Here is a 20,770-nt window from a genome sequence, read left to right on the forward strand (position 1 = left end):
AGATAATTTTGTCACCCAGGTAATCAGCATAGTATCCTACAATTTTTCGATCCTAATGCTCCACCCTCAAGTAGGCCCCAGTGTCTATTGTTCCCTTCTTTGTGTCTGTGTGGACTCAGTGTTTATCTCTTACTTATAAGTAAGAACATGCGGTATTTGGTTTTCTGTTCCTGTGTTACTTCACTCAGAATAATGGCCTCCAGCTCCATCTATGTTGCTGCAAAGGATATAATCTTATTCTTTTTTATGGCTGCATAGTATCCCACGGTATATATGTACCACATTTTCTTTATCCAGTCCACCATTGACAGGCATCTAGGTCAATTACATGCCTTTGCTATTATGAATAGTGCTGTGATGAACATACACATGCATGTGTCTTTATCTTAATTTATTTTATAGTTGAATGATATTCCATTGTGTGCAACTACCACATTTTGTTTATCCATTCATCCATTAATGGACACTGGGGTTGTTTTCACCTTTCGGCTATTATGAAATGCTGCTATGAATGTTCATGTATAAGTTTCTGTGTAAATATACATTTTTAATTCTCTTGGGCACATACCTAGGAATGGAATTGTTGGGCTGTATGAAAACTCTATATTTAACTTTTTGAGGAACTGCCAGTGTGTTTTCCAAGGTGGCTGCAACATTCTACATTCCCACCAACGTATGAGAGATCCAATTTCTCCACATCCCTGCCAACCCTTGTTATTGTCTTTTTGATTCTAACCATCCTAGTGCACATGAAATGGTATTTCATTTGGTCTTGATTTGCACTTCCATAATGACTTGATGTTGAGCACCTTTTCGTGTATTTATTGGTCATTTATAAATCTTTTTTGGAGAAATGTCTGTTCAGTGAATTTTAAATTTTAATTTTAATTAACTTGAAATAGCCACATCTGGCTAGTGGCTACAATATAAAGCAGACGGCAGGATTTGGCCTATGGCCTCTTCGCTTTGCCCAAGGCTGGGTGGGACTAGCTAGGTGACTGATTAGGAAGCTCTCAAAAATTACTGTCGATGTTGAAAACAATTCATGCTCACTGCACACCTGCAAGTCTCCAAGGACTTCATACTCACTATCTTATTTAATCTTCAAACAATACTATCAGTTAAAGTCTACTGTCTCCATTTTACAAGCAATGAAATAGTTTTAGATAGATCAAGTAAGCCAGTCATTAGTAATTCCACTCACTATAAAATTCTCCATTCCATTTCAACCTTAGAAACTTCTTTTCTTCATCTAATTAGAGCATTGGTCTTATAGATCTCAACTAGGGAAACCAGGTATTAGTCAGGATTCCACTACTATGTTCGGCATATACTATACAATTCTATGTCTACTAACCTATTTCAAAAGAACATTATGAGAACTAAATGGTTTTGAAGCAGCAAGATATTGGCACTAAAAGAAAATATGAACTTCTGACTTTGTGCATTATAGGCCATAAATTTTATCTTTTCTAATGTGTTCAGCCACTTCTTCCCCTTGTTTGAACTGATTCAACTATATACTGAACATCTACTATGTACCAGACACTACTCTAGGTTGTAGAGATACAACAATGACTATGATAGCCAAGAATCCTGACCTAATGAAGCTCAAAATATGTATTAAACATATGGTTTTAAAAGTACACAAGTTCCAATAAGTTTACGTCACATGGAGGCCTTGTTGTAGTATCTATTTCACAACGAACCTTATCCAATACTGCAGCATAAGTACCCTTAAATAATACTCTCTGCCTACTAAAAAATTTGAGTCTGAACACTATAGCCTTTAAAATGGTTCAAAATCTACACATTTGGCAGAACTTTTCTACAGCAGTTGCTACTCCGGAAGTAGCACCCGGCTCCTAAGCACAGCCAGCTGCCAAGGAACCCAGGGAAATTATTAAAGCTTACCTCTAGCTCTTGGGGCTGCCCCAGCCTCCTATGCACATGAGGGCAGGACAACACAGAAAGAGTCACCACAGCATTTCTCCTGCCTAATGCATGGCATGATTTCCCAAGCTTTCATAATCACCTACCGCTGACCCCTATTTCAGGTAGATAAAACAGAAATGAGGAGGTTGTTCAGATGATTCATGTGGGTGGCTATTGTGCTAGCTGGGACAGTAACACTGCTCTTTTTTAAAGAGTTCACATTTTATTCACTGCTAAAAATAACAATTTAGTTTTTAAAATACTGCATTTCCAACACTATACTGCAGAAGACAGTAAAGCTCAAATTTTCCAGTAGATAGGTTGCCTTTGGCGACAGACCTAAGTAACCACATTCTGAGGGATGGCCTTTGCCTGACCCCTCTTCTCATTGTTCCTCACCTCTGGGATGAGTAAGCAGGGCAAAAGGTATGAAGTAAGTTGATTGGGAAAGCCTAAATTAAATGTCTAACTCAATCATTTCTAGTCTCAAACTCACTATTTCCTGTATCTTCCCCAGCATCTACTACTAAAGTATTCAACCCAGATTTACTGAAAGAAATCAGGAACCAAACAAACTCACCAGTAATATAGCTCAGTATCATTTGGCAAAGTCATATTTCCTGACTTAAAACATCAGTTACATAAAGAAAAATACAACCATGGAGTCACAACTGCAAAAACAACACTTTTGCCTGACGTTGCTACCAGAGCCAGTGGAGACTACAAGAAGGCCTTTCTTTCAAAGGCTATTATACTTCCCTCAGTGATATGCGTAAAGAGAAACATTCATGTGCATCAATAAGAACAACAGTAAAATTCAGTTGTATTTTATACGAAGTTGACCACCAATCACCTTAATGGCTAAGAACAGGTACAAAGGAGAATCAAGAGTACAACATGACATTCCAGCTACAAAGAGAAACAGCTATCCTTGGAGGGATGTGGGAAGGCTAACTTTTAAAACTCTCCCAGTAAACATTCTAAGATTGCCCGAAATATTCAATATCTATGTGCTCACTAACATCCTGGTGAAATACCCTAACATCCTGGTGAAATACCAGTGACTACAGCACTCCAGGACAAGGGTAACAATTTTCCAGAAGGGATGGCACTATTTCAATGGCTTAGAACAGTGGTACCTAACCTTCTTGGCATCAGGGACTGGTTTTGTGGAAGACAATTTTTCCATGGACAATGGGGACCGGGGTGGGGGTGGGGGGTTCGGGATGAGACTGTTCCATCTCAGATCATCAGGCATTAGATTCTCATAAGGAACATGCAACCTAGTTCCCGCGCATGTGCAGTTCACAATAGGGTTTGTGCTTCTATGAGAATCTAATGCTGCCACTGATCTTACAGGAGGCAGAGCTCAGGCAGTAATGCTGGCTGGTCTGCTGCTCACCTCCTGTTGTGCAGCCTGGTTTCTAACAGGTCATGAACCGGTACTGGTCAGCGGCCCAAGGGTTGGGGACCCCTGGCATAGAACACACTAAACAGTCCCAGCACTTTGGGAGGCTAAGGGAGGCAGATCACCTGAGGTCAGGAGTTCAAGATCAGCCTGGCCAACATGGCGAAACCCCGCCTCTGCTAAAAAATACAAAAATTAGAAAAATTAGCCAGGCGTGGTGGCCTGTAATCCCAGCTACTCAGGATGCTGAAGCAGGGAGAATTGCTTGAACCTGAGAGGCAGAGGCTGCAGTGAGCTGAGATTGTGCCACTGCACTCCAGCCTGGGCGACAGAACAAGACTCTGTCAAACAAACAAACAAACATTCCAAACAGCTCACACGAATCCCTAAACTTGGCAGTCACAAGGTGGGTTTTCTCTTGAGGAAGTAAAAAGGCAGTAAGAATTGGGAAAAATGAAGATTACAATACATGATTAAGTTAGATTACACTAGAGTACAGAAAAACCAAGGACACACCAGCACACAATCAGTGAGAAAAGGTCACGGAATTGTTAAACAGGCTACCACCACTACCTAACAGAAAAGGAAAGGGTAGAGTAGTATGTTATTTTCATTTACAAGTCTCTACTCATTGAATTAATAATTTGATATTAGAGAGAAGAATGGATCTGTAGAAATAGGAGGGTCAGGTGTAAAGGCAAACACAAGTGTTTACCTAATGATTTTAGCTGTTCACAGTTCAGAATTAAAGGAAAGAAAACAGCACGAACGCTGTATCTTGAGTAGGGATTGGCAAGCTTTTTGTGTAAAAAGCCGGAGGAATGGTTAGGGCTGTATGGACCATTTGGTCTCTGTCATAACTAATCAACTCTGCCCCATAGCATAAAAGCAACCATAGATGTTACTTAAATAAATGACGGTGGCTGTGTTCCAAATAACTATTTACAAAAACAGGCAGTAGGATGATTTGGCCCATGGACCATAGTTTACTGACCCCTGATCTAGAGTTCTAAGACAGTGGTTCTCAATCTTTAGCGTGCCTCAGAATTCCCTTGGAGGGTTTGTTACAACAGAAATAGCTGTGCTCCAACCCCAGGGCTTCTAATTCTGTAGGGCCAGAGCAGGGCCTGAGAATCTGCATTTCTAATGAGTTTCCAGATGCTGCTACTGGTCAGAAGATCCACACTTTGAAAACCACTGATCTAAACCTCACTGACTAAACAGGATGTTCAATATCAGACGGAACAGGATGTGCCATCTGATTGGCCACAAACATTTGTCACTTGTAGTAAGTTCCACACATCAAAGCTCCAACAAAATTAAGCAATTTAAAAAGAAGCTGGGGAAAACAAAATACTCAGAAGTCTTTCTTTACTCTGACTTCAGTGTAAATTTATCATTGCCCCATTCATTCTCAAATCTCTTTATTCAATATTTTCACCTAACATGTTCTGAGCCCTATAAGGAGTTGAGAAGTATTAATGTCTATAAATCAAACAAGAAAATAAAATCAGTTTTAAAGACAAAGGTAAATGATTCTTACAAAATCAAAGAAAAGTCAACAAAGCCCATGTTCTTGTTTTTTTTTTTTTTTTTTTTTTTCCTTAGTCTCGCTCTATCGCCCAGGCTGGAGTGCAATGGCATGATCTCGGCTCACTGCAAACTCTGCCTCCCGGGTTCAAACTATTCTCCCGCCTCAGCCTCCCAAGTAGCTGGGATTACAGGCACACGCCACCATGGCCGGCTAATTTTATGACATTTTTAGTAGAGACGAGGTTTCACCATGTTGCCTGGGCTGGTCTTGAACTCCTGGCCTCAAGTGATCCACCCACCTTGGCCTCCCAAAGAGCAGGGATTACAGGTGTGAGCCACCGTGCCCAGCCAAAGTACAAGTCCATTAGAAGTGTTTTAGTTTGGGCCAGGCACAGTGGCTCATGCCTGTAATCCCAGCACTTTGGGAGGCCGAGGCAGGCAGATCACCTGAGCTCAGGAGTTTGAGATCAGCCTGGCCAACATGGCAAAACCCTGTCTCTACTAAAAATACAAGACTAAGCCGGGCGTGATGGTGCACATGTGTAGTCCCAGCTACTCGGGAGGCTGAGGCAGGAGAATTGCTTGAACCCAGGAGGCGGAGGTTGCGGTGAGCAGAGATCACACCATTGCACTCCAGCCTGGGTGACAGAGTGAGACTCCATCACAAAAAAAAAAAAAAAAGTGTTTTATTTCAATAAAATTGAAATAATAATATACGTAAGGTAGTTTAAGACTTAAGAATTATGTAATTTTATGTGCATGAGAATCTCATGAGGTAGATAATATAGCCATTACTATCCTTCTTTTACAAGATGAAGAAACTGAAGAAAAACCAACTGGTGATATCACATAAATTATTTAAAATGTTTCCTTAAAATCCCTTTTTCCTAGTAACTCTTAAATTGCATTTTTCAAATCCAACTTACACATATCTTTTTAGGACCATGTTTATGGATGTGTCTTTATCGGGGAAAATATTGTTCTAGTAAGATCTTCAAGTCCATATTCATATTTGTGGGCCTAATTCTGAAGCCACCCAGGCAAGTCTAACTAAGAAACCTGAACTTTAATCAGATGGCAATTTAAAGCCCACTCTACCATTAGAGCAAGTGGGTCACAGATTATGGAAGTATGATGATCCAGCAGTATAACAGAAATACTCAGCAATGGGAGAAATATTAATGTAGATAATCCAAAAAGTAGAGCAGCAAGTTTAGAATGCTCCCTCTCCAGATACCCACACTCCTTCTGCAATGATAATGAATAGATATTTTCATTTGAATACATATTTACACAGATTACTTTCACATCCATAAGAGCAAAATGTTTTGTTTTTTTTTAAAGCTTTGCCTATAATATGTATGGTTGGTAAAGGTTTTTTCTATCTTTAGCATACTGTTAAAAATGTTATGTATGTTGATTATGTGAAATACATTCTCACTTTAACCTGTGATTTTAATATTCTAGTAACAGTTCTCTTAAATTTATATGAAATGTAATTAAAGAAAGTCCTCAGTGAAAACAGCTTCTTGCTTGTTTTACAAGTATCTAATTATTCTACAACTGACAAAATTTTTTAAAAATTTATTAAAAAGATAGTCTCAAATTTAATGCCACACTATACTGCTAACAAAAACCCAGTTAAGAAGATACTAAGCCTAAGATGAGGACCAGCAGAGATTCTATATAAAGGCTGATGATTCTGCTTTTGAACTAATAACTCAGATGGAAGTCAGCAAAAATTTCTAACCTAAATAATGCAATATAAATAATACTGTCCAAGGATTTCTGAAACCAATCTGAGCAGTATTTCCATAGAAGTGATCTAAACAGACCAACCACTCAATTTCAACATGATCATTCTTACACCTGACAATGTAATAAGAACTAGAAGATGAAATACTGTTCTGTGGATTTAGGTTATTTAGATTCAGTGCCCAGTAGTGTCAGAGACTACAACTTCAGAAACTTTCCACCTCATTTTGCTCACTGTTAAGATGTAGAAATTGCTGTTGTAATAAAAGTTTGGGAAGTTACATAAAGGAACACTACAATATTCATAAATCCTATATATGGGTGTTTCTGAAATATATATTCTGGGATTTTCCTTTTTTCAGTCTTGAAATTTCACATTATGAACAATTAATTAATCTGTCAATTGTCTAAATGCAAACATAAGAAGTGTGATACAAAATTCCTTCTTTTAACAATCTTGGGAGTTTTTCACAACACTATGGAATTATAATCTAGAACAGACTTGGAAACAAATTATGAAAATCTGTAACTCAATACTGTATTTTCTATGTACATAAGAGGCAATGACAGTTCTTTTTTAACTTTTTTTTATTATACTTTAAGTTCTGGGATACATGTGCAGAACGTACAGGTTTGTTACATAGGTATACATGTGCCATGGTGGTTTGCTGCACCCATCAACCCATCATCTACATTAGGTATTTCTCCTAATGCTATCCCTCCCCTTGCCCCCCAACCCCCGACAGGCCCCGGTGTGTGATGTTCCCCTCCCTGTGCCCATATGTTCTCATGGATGAAGCTGGAAACCATCATTCTCAGCAAACTAACACAGGAACAGAAAACCAAACACTGCATGTTCTTACTCATAAGTGGGAGTTGAACAATGAGAGCAATGACAGTTTTAAAAGAATTTTTTTAAGACAGTGTCTCGCTCTGTTGCCTGGGTCGGAGTGCAGTGATTACAGCTCACTGGACAGTTTTTTTGTTTTCTGTTTTTTTTTTTTTTTTTTGAGACAGAGTTTTGCTCTTGTTGCCCCAGCTGGACTGCAGTGGCGCAATCTTGGCTCGCTGCAACCTCTGCCTCCTGGGTTCAAGCAATTCTCCTGCCTCAGCCTCCCAAGGAGCTGGGATTACAGGCACGCACCACCATGCCCAGCTAATATTTGTATTTTTAGTAGAGACGGGGCTTCACCACGTTAGTCAGGCTGGTCTCAAACTCCTGACCTCAAGTGAGCCACCCACCTCAGCCTTCCAACGTGCTGGGATTACAGGCATAAGCCACTGCACCCGGCCTGGACAGTTTTTAAAAATACAGAAAGCACTCTTCAATATATTTCTTAGGCTGGGTGCAGTGGTTCACGCCTGTAATTGCAGCGCTTTGGGAGGTTGGGGCAGGAGGACTGCTTGAGGCCAGGAGTTTGAGACCAGCCTGGGCAACATAGTGAGACCCTCTCTCCCTCCCTCTTGCAAGTAATTTATATATATATATAAAATATATATAAAAATATATATAATAATATATAAAATTTATGAAAGTTATACTTTTTTTAAGTAATATATATGACTTTATTAAAATTTCTTCAATTTTCCCTACCTGTATTCCTCTACTCCTTTTTATAAATGAGGAAGCAGGCCTACAAAGATAACATGAGTTACCCAAGGAGAAGACCGACAAATCATTCAAGCCTCACCTCCTCTGTAATGATTTCCCCAACTTCCTTCTCCTACTAGGTGGTCACACAGTCTCTGGATTTCTCAGTTAATGTACTCACTCATTCAACAACTGCTGACCAAATATTTTACTATGTGTCTGTTGGTTACCAAGTTATGCAGAGGATATGTGCATGAGTGTGTGAATAACTCATTTGAGCTCCCTGAGGCCAGAGAACTCAAGTGTTTGGTGAATAGCAATACCTAATGCTAAATGACGAGTTAATGGGTGCAGCACACCAACATGGCACATGTATACATTTGTAACAAACCTGCACGTTGTGCACATGTACCCTGAAACTTAAAGTATAATAATAATAAAATTAAAAAAATAATAATAATGACAATGGCAATTAAAATAACAACCTTTAGACATTTCACATAGATCATGCTATTCAATCCTCACAACAACCTTACAAAGTGTATACCATTAACCACATTTTACAGATAAAGAAACTGAGGGTCAGAGAGGCTAACTAACTTGCCCAGGACCTCATAGCTAGAAATGAATACATAAATGAACAATGAATAAAAGTTAACACCACTAACAATTTTACACACATGGTAGAAAAGAATGTTCATTTCACCATATTATTTATGTAATAGAGCCTGTGTTTAGCACTGAGAATGTGCACATTTGGAAATTGTTGAAACTTACGTACATAACTGCCAAAAGTAATTTGAGTATCTCAGAGACATTCTAGAAATAAAAAATACTTATGCTGCACTTTACAATTCACTAATCCACACAAATGGTTTGTGAAGCAGCTATCATTCCTTTTATAAATAAGGAGAAAATAGCCACACTGTGCCCAAAGGTTACCAGATCAGAAGGGGGCTGCTTAACAAGCCACAGAGCAACCGCATTCCATACCTTTAGGGGAAATCACATACCAAGGGTAAGAAAGAAGGCCAAGAATTGATGATGTTTGCTAAAAACACAAATTAGAATCTATGAAATAGCAGTAGTATAATGGTAATCTGCACACCATGGAAGGACTAGAGAGAGAGACCTCTGTAACTGAATGAATATCATCATCCTTTAATTTAAGAAAACATTAAAATCTGCATGTAGTTGAATGGTAATACAGTGTACTTCTATCCTAGATTTAAATATACCAAAATACTCTAACTTCAGGGTTAAAAGCCTGAAATACAGACTGAACATAGTATATTTTGGATATTATTAAACTACATGAGAGACAGAACAATCCACATTCTTACCTGCAAATGATTCAAATACTCAAAACAATGATTACAAAGCAAAAAGGAAAGAAAGTATATTAAAAGAAATCACAAAGATTGGGAGAAAAAACAATGTACAACAGCCCAGTAATAAATAGAATACAAGAAGCTGAAGTGAAATAGCACGCACTTAGATACCAAAAAACTGGCTTATGTACAACGAAGCAATCGTTTCTTATTGTGAATGGATGTGGACAACCAAAAATAGCCAATGAACAAATTTAGTTAGGAGGTGACGGGAGAAGAAATGTGAAAGAGGAGGACAGTACTACATTCATCCAACGTGGACAAAAATCCTTGAGGCTAGAAAGAATTCAGTTTCCTATAGTAGAAAGATATAAGACAATAACAGTGGTTTGACACATACCAAGAACTTAAAGTAAATGTAAAGTATCTAAAACTTACTTTGTCACTTCATGAAAGGCTTCCATTTAATTGACAGTCATGCACAAGCTCGGGAATGAAAAGGACATAATCTTAGGAAAACCAAATGATTTTACCTAAAAGCCAGTCATCAGAAATCTGCAAAACACAATTAGAGTGAAAAAGAAATCTACTTTGTTTTTACCCTAAATATGTTGGTTCTGAGATAGATTTACAGAGAGATAGTATAAAATTACTAGTATCCACAGAAAAGAAGCCAGACCTAGCTTTTCAGACACATCATGAATTGACTATTAAACATAATATTCATTTTGATAAGTGCTTTAAATTGTCTCTCTGTTATAGCCACATGTGTTCTTAGTCCTCAGAGTATATTGGCATTTTACATTATTGATCCTCCCCCCACTTTTAAACTTCTGTGCAGTCCATTATCCTGATTCTTCTAACTCTATGAGTTATACTCCAAACCACGAGCCCTAGAGCAGTCAACCCCCAAGAACTTGTTCACTCAGTTTTACTTCCACACAGATGACTCCCAAATCTTCACTGCCATTCCATACCTCTCACCCAAATTCCAGCTCAGCATTTCCAGCAATGTAGAATTACAAATGGCTTGCACTCAATCCAAAGCCAAAGTAACAATCCATATGACAGAATACTGGGCAGCAGTTAAAGAGGAGATAGAGACAGACAGATACATTGATGGATATGACAAGATCATCAAGTATATACTATTATTAATGAAAAATCAATATTTCAGCATAGTATACAAATATCTCACTTTTAAACAAAAAGCTTCCAGAAAGATGGAGAAGAAACTGAACAATGGTTACCTCTAGAGAATGGGGATATGGATGGTAGGAGAACTGAGACAGACTCACTACTTATCTTTGTATCACCTATATTTTAAATTGTATGGCTGGGCACAGTGGCTCACGCCTGTAATCCCAGCACTTTGGGAGACCAAGGCAGGTGGATCACCTGACGTCAGGAGTTCGAGACCAGCCTGGTGAAACCCTGTCTCTACTAAAAATAAAAAACTAGGCTGGACGCAGTGGCTCACGCCTGTAATCCCAGCACTTTGGGAGGCCAAGGCAGGTGGATCACGAGGTTAGGAGATCGAGACCATCCTGGCTTACATGGTGAAACCCCATCTCTACTAGAAATACAAAAAAAAAAAAATTAGCCGGGCGTCTGTAGTCCCAGCTACTCGGGAGACTGAGGCAGGAGAATGGCGTGAACCTGGGAGGCGGAGCTTGCAGTAAGCCGAGATCGCGCCATTGCACTCCAGCCTGGGCGACAGAGTGAGACTCCGTCTCAAAAAACACGCACACACACACACACAAATTAGCCAGGCGCGGTGGTGCATGCTTGTAATCCCAGCTTGTTGGGAGGCTGAGGCAAGAGAATCACTTGAACCCAGGAGGCGGAGGTTGTAGTGAGCCAAGATCGTGCCACTGCACTCCAGCCTGGGAGACAGAGCGAGACTCCATCTCAAAAAAAGAAAATAAAATTTACTACGTGCACCATTACTTTTATAATTTACTGTATAAAAACTAATTAATAAAGAAAAGTAATACAAAATTATTAAATCTCAATGTTGGAAATAAACATTAACTTCAAAACAAACTAGCTTCGGAAATGAAATTTTCCCAGGGTAGAAGTCAGAGACTCTATACTGACTTGGGCTCTACAACCAATACCATAGTGGCTCCAGGACAGAAAGGAAGGAGAGCAAGTTCTGTAGCATCTTAAATCCCACAGCATAAATCCAGAGCCATATTTGGTGCTTCTAGAATCTTCACTGTCAGTTGCAACTAAAAAATAAAACCAAAAAATGTGAGAACAGCACATCCCATCAGCTTGTTGGCTGGGGTCCGGTACCTGCTCTGCAATAGTTAACTCAGTCTCTTGATTATTTAAGGTGTACAGTGCTGGCAAACAGCTAGAAGCTCACAGACTCAGCGGCTGCAGCTCACTACACGGTTTTCAGAATCAGAGAGAACAATCTCCGTATTTTTATCACAGGATAAAGGAATAACTATCCTTTGGAAACCACTCCACCCCACTTCCAACAAACATCTACCTCTGAAACCTTATTACTTCTGGTTTGGCAAGTTAGGGGTAATTAATCAACTATCCTGTCTGTTGGGGCAAGGGAAATGGAAGAAAAAATTTGGAGAGTAAAAGAAGTAGAGAAAGTTCCAAAACAAATTATATTTTGGACAGATGGCCAAGAGTCTATATTTCCATTGCTAGATTTACCAGTTAGTTTGGTAACAAATGCTGATATTTCATTAAAGAGAAAGACAAAAATAAAAAAGAAACAGATGAAAGAATGAATAGTATATGGAACCTCTACTGAAGAGATAAGAAATTTAACCAGAAAGTCAAACAACTAAAATTTGCAGTATAGAAACTCTGAAAATGAAGACGTGTCTTTAAGAAAATCCAACACAGTATTTTCACAACTTGAATTAGCAGCAGAATGCAGCATGAAATGAATAGACTTTAAAACCATGGAACCGCGTTGGAATCTGTGTGATCTTAGGTGAATTACTGATCACCCCCTCTGAATCTCAGTGTTCTCTGTAAAATGGGTATGATTAAATAATACATCCAAAATGCCTAACATTAGAGGGATAAATGTCAATTCCCTTTACAAAGTAAGCTTTAAATTATAAAAGTTTTTTAAACAACCTTATGTCAAAGTTCCTTTAAATGCAGTGCTCCTACCACATTTAAAATGTGAAAACGTTTACGAAAATGTAATAATTCAAGAATAATCTCAAGAAGCAAGGTATATCTGCTCCTTTAATTTATTGAGTAGAACTACAGCTGGAGACAGAATTTTCAGTTTAAAGGAAATATCCAGGTACACAATTTAGGGACACTTGAGACGTAGTTCATCAGGTGAAACTGTTGCAGATACAAGGAAAAAATGGAGAGAGCTGAACTGCGTATGTCAAGTACATAGAAGCGTGTTACGGACATAAAAATTAAGGGAGTCCACAGGAAGTATTTATGAAGACAACTTCAAACAACACACCCTAAAGCAATCTGTAAAAAGCAGACAGGAAGAGACTAGAGAAGGTTGTATACATGCAGAAAAGCAACGGAGTAGCTCTGTTCTCCCTCCAAATGATCCTAGGATCATCAGGAATCAATATTGCTTCCCCACTCCCATTGAGGCCTGCTATCTGTAGGATCCACACCCTGAGTTCAAAAGGTTTTTCCTCTGTAGAAGTACAGCTTAACTCCCATGGCTTGCATTCTTTCTGGGCCACCAACAATTTAGCTGCTGATCACTTCTTTTACCTTGTTACTTGGCTGTCACTGTGATCATGCACTGCTTTCACGATCACTGGTATTTTTGGAATATCTACTCATTTCTGGAAAATTCTCGGTTCCTTCAGGCAAACACTTGATCTTTTCCTAACATTAAAAACTAGTTTACCTACAAAGTCTAGTTAAAATTTCCGGGAAACATTTTTTCAACACAATGCGAAATTCTCCCTATGGTACTAGAAACCCAAATCACTGCATGAATCGATACATGTGAAAGTCATAGTAATTACTACAAATTAGTAAAGCTGAATTTTTCTGTATGCTGAATTATATACTTTACATATTATTAATCCAGTATTTACATAAAGGCTGCATTAACTCAATTCTCCAGCTAACAGCATTACTGGAATCACAAGTATGTAATTTAAAGCATACAAGCAACTTAACCATACTCTTTTAATAGAGTGTATGTACAAACACAATCCATACTAAACTGATAAATTTCTTCATATTAAATCAAGCCATTATAGTGGAAAACCATCATCAACTGTTATTGAAGCAATCCTTGTTCTGTGTTGTTCCAAACATCAGACAATCGCCATGTTAGCATTAGATGAGTGTCATAAATCAATGTGGATCTTAAAAGGCCCAAGAAATCAAAGCCAAACACAAGCTAAAACTAAGTTTTTACACAATAAGGCTGAGAAACACAAGTGCATAGAAGATAAAATCCATGTTTTAGCCATTTAGCTTCAATACCTTCCAAAAAGAATTTATTCTACTTTGTAAGAATTGCAAGCCTCTGAAAAGCCAGTCCCAAAATATTACATACATAATCTAAGTTTTAAGCCAATGATTCCTCATTATAGCTGCATATTAGAATCACACAGAGAGCTTTAAAAAAATGTCAGTGACCAGGACCCAGTCCCAGAAACTCGGACTTCACAGCTTTGACACAGGGCTCTGGCGTTGATCTTTTTTAAAAGCTCCCTGGATGATTCTAATATGCAGCCAGGTGGAGAACCACTACTTTAAACTAATGCAGGCTCTTGGGACAATAATTGCTCTGAGGTTGACAAACATGCTTTTTTGCCTTTTAATGAGATTTTATTAAAACTACTCAATTCATTCCACAGCTAATGAAAGGCAGTTACATCGCAAGCACTGTGTTAATGGAGAAAGATGTGTAAGAAACATTCCCTGCCCTCAAGAAGCTCCTTATTAGTGAACTAGAGAGATCCATAAATAAGTAACTGTAATTAAATAAAAGTGCTCTCGAGGTGTAAGCAAATACAGCATGCCTCACAAAGTTGCACGTCATCCTTAAGCAAGGGTCATGCTGCATCATTCCAATTTTAGTGTATGTCCTACCAGAGCAGGAAAGTCTGAAGGTACAGGCTACTAAACAGGGCAAGTATTCACCTAACACAAGGTAAAAATGGTATGTATTTTGTTATTCCCTTTCATACACACTGCTGTACCAAGAAAGTAGGCATTTTTCTATGTTTTAATTTCGATGAATTGTCTTAAATTTCCTTCATGTAGTATTACCGGTTGTACACTTACTTATAATTGTAAAAGATACAGTAAATGATCATGACATAAAAATTAGTCATTAACCTTATTTGCATAACGCCTTTCCTTTCCAGTAATTGCTACATTTGCTAAGACAAGAAGTTTTGGGACTATGATAAGGTCGTATTATTGGAGATTTGTTTCAGTCATTTAAAAGATAGTTACATAGAAAATATTATAGAACCAACAGGCATTCAAAGGAGTTTCTGCAAGATTTTCAAAAATGAGAAACACAGGGAAAAGAGTTTTAATTTTTAAAAAGGGAAACGGCATCCTTCCAATATTTGTAACAAATTGGGCACATGTTCCCTCAAAGACAGCTTTAACAAGGATAAAGGCTGCAACCACTGGAAAGAAAACATATTCCAAATAATGATCTTATATTTCAAAACCTCATTAACTCTGTAAGTTATCTTTCTCAACCAAGGGGGAAAAAAACACACTGAAGGGTCTAAATTAAACGAGAACTTTCATTTATGCCATCAAGTAAGGCCAAGTACACAGTGGGTAAGTGAGTAGGTGGTTGCGTAGGTAGAGGAGTGAGTGGGTAGTCAATTAGTCTTGAAAAGTGAAATCTATTTTAAAGTACCTTAGTAAAAATTAAAACCTATTAAGATCTAGTGGTGAAAAACAACTTGTGATACTAATTTGGTAAAAAAGAAAATCAAAATTCCATAGAACTTGGATAGAAATCAATAAAAAGGTTTTCAGTACATGTGAACATCTTCAAGGGCTTTCTGTTCAAATTCAGAGGTGAACAAATTATAAGTTAAAAATGTATGCTGTCAAGGTCCCTGCAAGAAAATCTCAAGCTAATTTCAATTTCCAGATCAATATATACTAAGACAATTTACTAGAGAAACCTTCAACCTTTACTCAGATTGAGGAACACTATTATTACATTCTTTAACAATAAGGCTAGCTTGAATTCATTATTTCACATAATGGCATTTTATAATTGGCACTGACCAAGTCAGATTTTGTAGGATATGAATGAGATTTCACAGTTCATAGTAGTTAAGGTAGCCATAGAGTACCTATCACCTCAAAATTAGCTTGCTGCCCCTCTTTATGCAGCTCTGAAACAGTCAGAAAAGATGAATTTTTTTCTCCCAGGGGTGTTTCCTGAAAAATATTCTATCAATTACAAATCAGCGGAATACGGACTGTGTTAATGTGATTCTGATCATTTCTTTTCATCACCCTTCCAGACTTTAAGTAATCAGAACTAGTTACCAAAACTGATTCAGAGATGGCTATTTTACATCTTCACAACATAATTAACATTTTGATCTCAGATTTTCCAATTATGACTTTGTTAGTTCATTTACATCAGCTGTAACTAAGATGCAACAAACATCATTCACCCACACATACAGTCATTTGGAGGCTTTTGGGAAACACCTAATTTATCTTCACTGGGTGCTCCTAAGAATGAGGAAACCAAGGAGATTTTTGATACATTTTTCTCTCTAGAACTGTGCTATTCACATGTGGCTACTGGGCACCTGAAACGTGGCTGGTCCGACTGGGAAACTGAATTTTGAATTGTATTTCATTTTAATTAATTAAAATTTAAATTTAGAAAAAGGTACTTGATTCGGTTATTGGAAAACTTTTATGTATATTGGGAACAACTTGGGTATGTGAATATACTTTTGCAAACGCAAATTTTATGAAACCTAAATACAGATTAAGTATTTCTGATTTTCATCAGAAATGTAGCTTAGTGTCAGAATTGAGATGTGCTATTAGCGTAAAATACACATTGGGATTTCAAAGACTTAGCATAAAAGATGTAAAATATTTCATTAATATTTTTTCATATTGATTACATGTTGAAATGTTAAGTTTGGATCTACCGGGTTAAATAAAATATTTTATTAAAATTAATTGCACCTGTATGTTTTTATTAAATGTGGCTACTAGAAAATTTTAAATTACAAATGTGGCTCATAATATATCTTTTGGACAGTGCTGTTCTAGAACACTTCCACAAGCACTTTAACAGGACACATCTGGATACTTTCCTTTTAAGTCTGGCTGGTCATGTAACAATAGGGCAAGCAGTAACATGTCCTCACATCAATTGGGTCTGAGTAAAGTGTGTAGCAAGCTCTACCCACAATTTCACCATGTGAGGCAACACTGTAATACCTCAATATGGAAAGAAAAGGAAACAAATTAGCACTCAAATTGAAATTGAGTACTGCAGACAACTTAAAAGAGATAGGGCCAACTGCTCTAAGGTCTTGGTTTCATTTCCCAACTGTGGACCTTAAAATAGACAATAAAGCACCGCTTCCAAAAAAAAAAAAAGAGGTAAGATATTTCAATGTTAGCTCTAGCGATCCTTATTAAGCAAAAATTGGCTCTTAAATCTTATCTCCTCAACTTCTAAAGCCGCAGAATACACGCTGTGTTAGGAAATCAACTTCAGATTGCCAGCATTTCCTTCACAAGCAAATTAGCAGGATTGTGCACTTGGAATACTGTTTGACAAGAATGAAAAGGAAACTATTCAAAATAGATTTAAGGAATGGACAATTAGATGAGGAACTGCAGATTTAATTCTCAATCAGCACTGTGATTAATCTGATTCCCTGCTTTTCCCCAGCGTAATTATACAACACAGATGAAAGGATGAGCATTTGGACTGTCAGTTCTATATTCTAGACCAGCCCGGTGACTCAAAGCAGACGGCTCTACCACGCTAACCACCATCCCAACAACAGTCGAGGGGAGCCTCGAGCACTGATTGAACAGTCATTGCATAACAAGGCATTAAAAATTCGAATGCCCCCAACTCTTTCCACGTTCGTGTACACCAGGAGGGAATTTGCTGAAACTGAACGCACCCCGTCTTAAATGACCCCCTCCAATCCGAGCATGGGGTGTACACAAAGGCATCTGTCTAATATCCCGCACAATAGACACACACCCCACAATTAAAACCCTGGACTCTCTCTCACCACACAAGCAAAGGAAATGCAAGCTGCTCTGTTTCAAAAATGGTCTATGGTACATGCAAGGTAACAATAACCCCAAACTGAAGCAACTATAAAATCGGCTGTGCCACGTCCCTGTGCAACCGTCAGATAAAATGCAGGCAGCCGGCCCCACGCCTTACGGGGTGGCCAACCTCGGCTCGGTGGCCTCAATGGACCGCTGAGAACCCCCAGGCCCCCGCCTGGCAGGAGCTCCAGGTACACGTCTATAAATACTCCAGGATGAGAAGAACGAGAGGGGAAGAGGGGAAGGAGGGAGGGCAGGGGGCAGGCCCCGAGCGGGTGCGGGAAGACCGGGGCATCACTGAAATGCATTTTTCCACACTCCCGCTCCCTCGCGTGGAGACTCACTTTCCGATCACCTCGCACAGCTCGTACACATCCTCGAACAGCACGTCGTCGTCGGCCATGGTCCGGAGGGGATAGCGGCCGCAGCGTGGAGGGCTTCGAAAACGGGGGTGGGGGCGCCCAAGAGCTCAGTGCCCAGCCCCGGGATCGCCTCCTCCCCTCAGGACCCGCGAGCCCTCGGTGCCGAGGACGCTCGAGTGGGGCCGCGAGGCCCAGAGACTGCGGCGCCTTCCTCTGCAGGCGACCGCCCCGGCGCGGGCGGCGGGGCCGGGGCGCGGGAGCGAGGGCGGCCCGGGCCCGGCGCCGCCCGCCCGCCCGCTGCTTCTCGCGCTGCTCGGGCCGCGCTGCCCGGCGTGCGGATCCTCGGGGACCGCGCGGCGTCGCGCTCTCCGCTCGTCAGCCCGCGCGGGCCGCGAGGCCGCGACCGCTCCCTCTGTCCGAGGCCGGCTCCGTCGCGTCGCGGAGCAGCTCGGGCTACAGAGGGGGCCGCGGCAGGACCATGGAGCGAGGATCGCCGCGGAGGGAGGTGGCGGCGGCGGATCGGCGCTGGGGACCAGGAGACGGCGGCAGAGACGCTCCCTCCTCTTTCTCCTCCTCCCGCAGCCGCCACCGCCCGCCCGGGAGTGGGAGGGGGCTTCGCGGGACTGGCGCTCTGTGCGGGCGGGAGCCGCGGCCGCCGCCTTCTGCTCCGCCCCTACGCCTCAGCAGCCGACCGGCTCGCCAGCCCCGCTCACCCGCCTCGCGCAGACACGCCCTCCTTCCCCGTCGGCGGCGCGGCTTCCAGAACCACAGGCTCCGCCCACTCCAGCCCGTCGGGAGGCGGTGGCCCAGGGAAAGGGGAGCGGGCTGAGCGGCGCATGCGCGGGGCGCCGGCGGCGTCACGGCGAACGGGCGGGCACCGGGATTCTAGAGGGCGCGGGGGGTTGAGCGGGGCGCGCCGGCTGCAGCTGCCGAGGCGGGGCTGGTTGGGGTCGTCGCCTCCGCGCCTAGCCGCGACCAAGCCGCGAAAGGGGCTGGAGACAAAAGGTCCACGGCTGCACGCTCGTTGTCCGGCAAGAGGCACGAAACTCTGGCCGCTCCCCTTTCCTTCTTTTGTAATCGCAGGGAGCCTTTCCCAGTTTTTTGCTGGGAAAAGAGGCAGGGAAAGGGTGCTAATGAATGAGAAAGCTAAAAGAGAGGTGGAGAGAGGTTGTCACTGAATCCGTGCTTGGCAACGGATGCTTTTAGTGCTACCCTGTCATTCCTTAATGAAGATGAGGGCTGGGGGTAAGGGGAGGTCGTCCAAGAAAAGGACTAAACAAAAACTGCCTAGGAAGGCGTGCGACAGCAAACGGTCATCTATAGAGACAGCTTCTCCCACGTTCTGCCCCAAACTCAACAAATATCTATCCAGCGCCTACCCTCACTAGAGACCAATCTAGAGAGAAGCTAGGAAGGCAGGGACAAACCGCGACTTTAAGCTCCTTTGTATATTGTCCTCAAACTCCCAGGACCTACTCTGCTCTCTATACTCCCTATAAATGTTAGACTTGTCAGGAACAAAATGCAAATAGAGGGAGTGCAGGCACAAGAGCAGCCAGGGAGTGAGGTTCTGGGTGTTGCCGCTGTGCTAGGTTGCATTCAATATGAAGATTTCTGTTCAACTGAGCATGTGCGGAATGAGCCAGCGCCATCGGACAGGTATATGCCTCAGTTGAAGACCAATAGTGTCTTTGTTCCTCCGCACAGCAAAAGTGCCCAATTAGTTCATAAGTCAGTTTCCAGAAATCGTCTGGTAAATTTCTCAGTGCAGTATTTTTTTTTAAAAAAGTATTTATTAATACCAAAGTGGAGGGGGTGATGTGGAGACTCACAGCCTATTTTCTCTTCAGAAACGTTTCGTGCAAACCCTTGACCACTCCCTCAAAAGGCTGAGAGATTTGCCTGCTAAGGATTTGGGTACTAAACCTTTTTTTTTTTTTAAATGCAGATCAGAGGACAAGTGTAATTGCACACGGTTTTCCTCCTTTCTCAAAGAGCTTGTGCATTCTCTAGAGACGGGGGCTTCAGAACTTGAGAAACATTGCCTCCTTTAAGGGTCCAAGAGTTACTCACCACAAGTTGGCATGTCCAGCTCATGTCTAATGAATAAGGCGTCACTCCATTCTGCCCTGAAGTGCACAGGGACCCTCTCAAGTCACCTTGTCAGCTTCACTTCTTTTCCCCAGCCCAAGACTGAGCTATACCAAGCCTTGTCGACTTCATTTTGGGGTTTGTTGTCTTCTACAGGGACCTATGCTCAGAGGTAGAAAAGGACAATTATAAAGTAAAACAGAAAAGAAAGTGCAGGTGAAAAAAAGAGAGACAGACGATTGCAAAGATAAGTAAGTGCTCTGCTCATAGGATCACAGTTGGTTTGGATCTGGAAAGGACTCCCTCACTTACAGATGGAAGAATGTGGTGGTTGCTCTCCCAAAAGCCATCTCACCCCTCTCCCCCACCATGGGGTAGCAGCTCTGGACTTGAGGTGAGATTGTAACCATCTTTACTGGAGAGGTGGGCTCTGATTAATTAAACTAACACATGCAGCCCCCTTGCCACA

At 40.9% G+C, this 20,770-nt stretch overlaps 1 protein-coding gene and 1 pseudogene across 20 annotated transcripts in view; both read right to left on the bottom strand.

Moving 5' to 3' along the window:
- Window positions 1-18,825, bottom strand: part of CASK (calcium/calmodulin dependent serine protein kinase) — a 407,307-nt gene extending 388,482 nt beyond the window's left edge. For 12 of the 20 annotated variants that reach the window (XM_034949883.3, XM_063601766.1, XM_063601762.1 and 9 more), the window contains exon 1: window positions 18,193-18,667. In XM_034949883.3, the coding sequence (XP_034805774.1) occupies window positions 18,193-18,251 (59 nt within the window). In that variant the 5' untranslated portion in view covers window positions 18,252-18,667. Of the gene's footprint in view, window positions 1-18,192 lie in introns of all 20 variants that reach the window. The other 8 variants (XM_063601763.1, XM_063601768.1, XM_008968325.6 and 5 more) reach the window with 4 other exon arrangements.
- LOC112438559 (U6 spliceosomal RNA) lies at window positions 14,545-14,640 on the bottom strand (annotated as a pseudogene).
- Window positions 18,826-20,770: the final 1,945 nt, after the last annotated feature.

The sequence above is a fragment of the Pan paniscus genome, chromosome X, assembly GCF_029289425.2.
Source record: "Pan paniscus chromosome X, NHGRI_mPanPan1-v2.0_pri, whole genome shotgun sequence".
Lineage (NCBI taxonomy): Eukaryota > Metazoa > Chordata > Mammalia > Primates > Hominidae > Pan > Pan paniscus.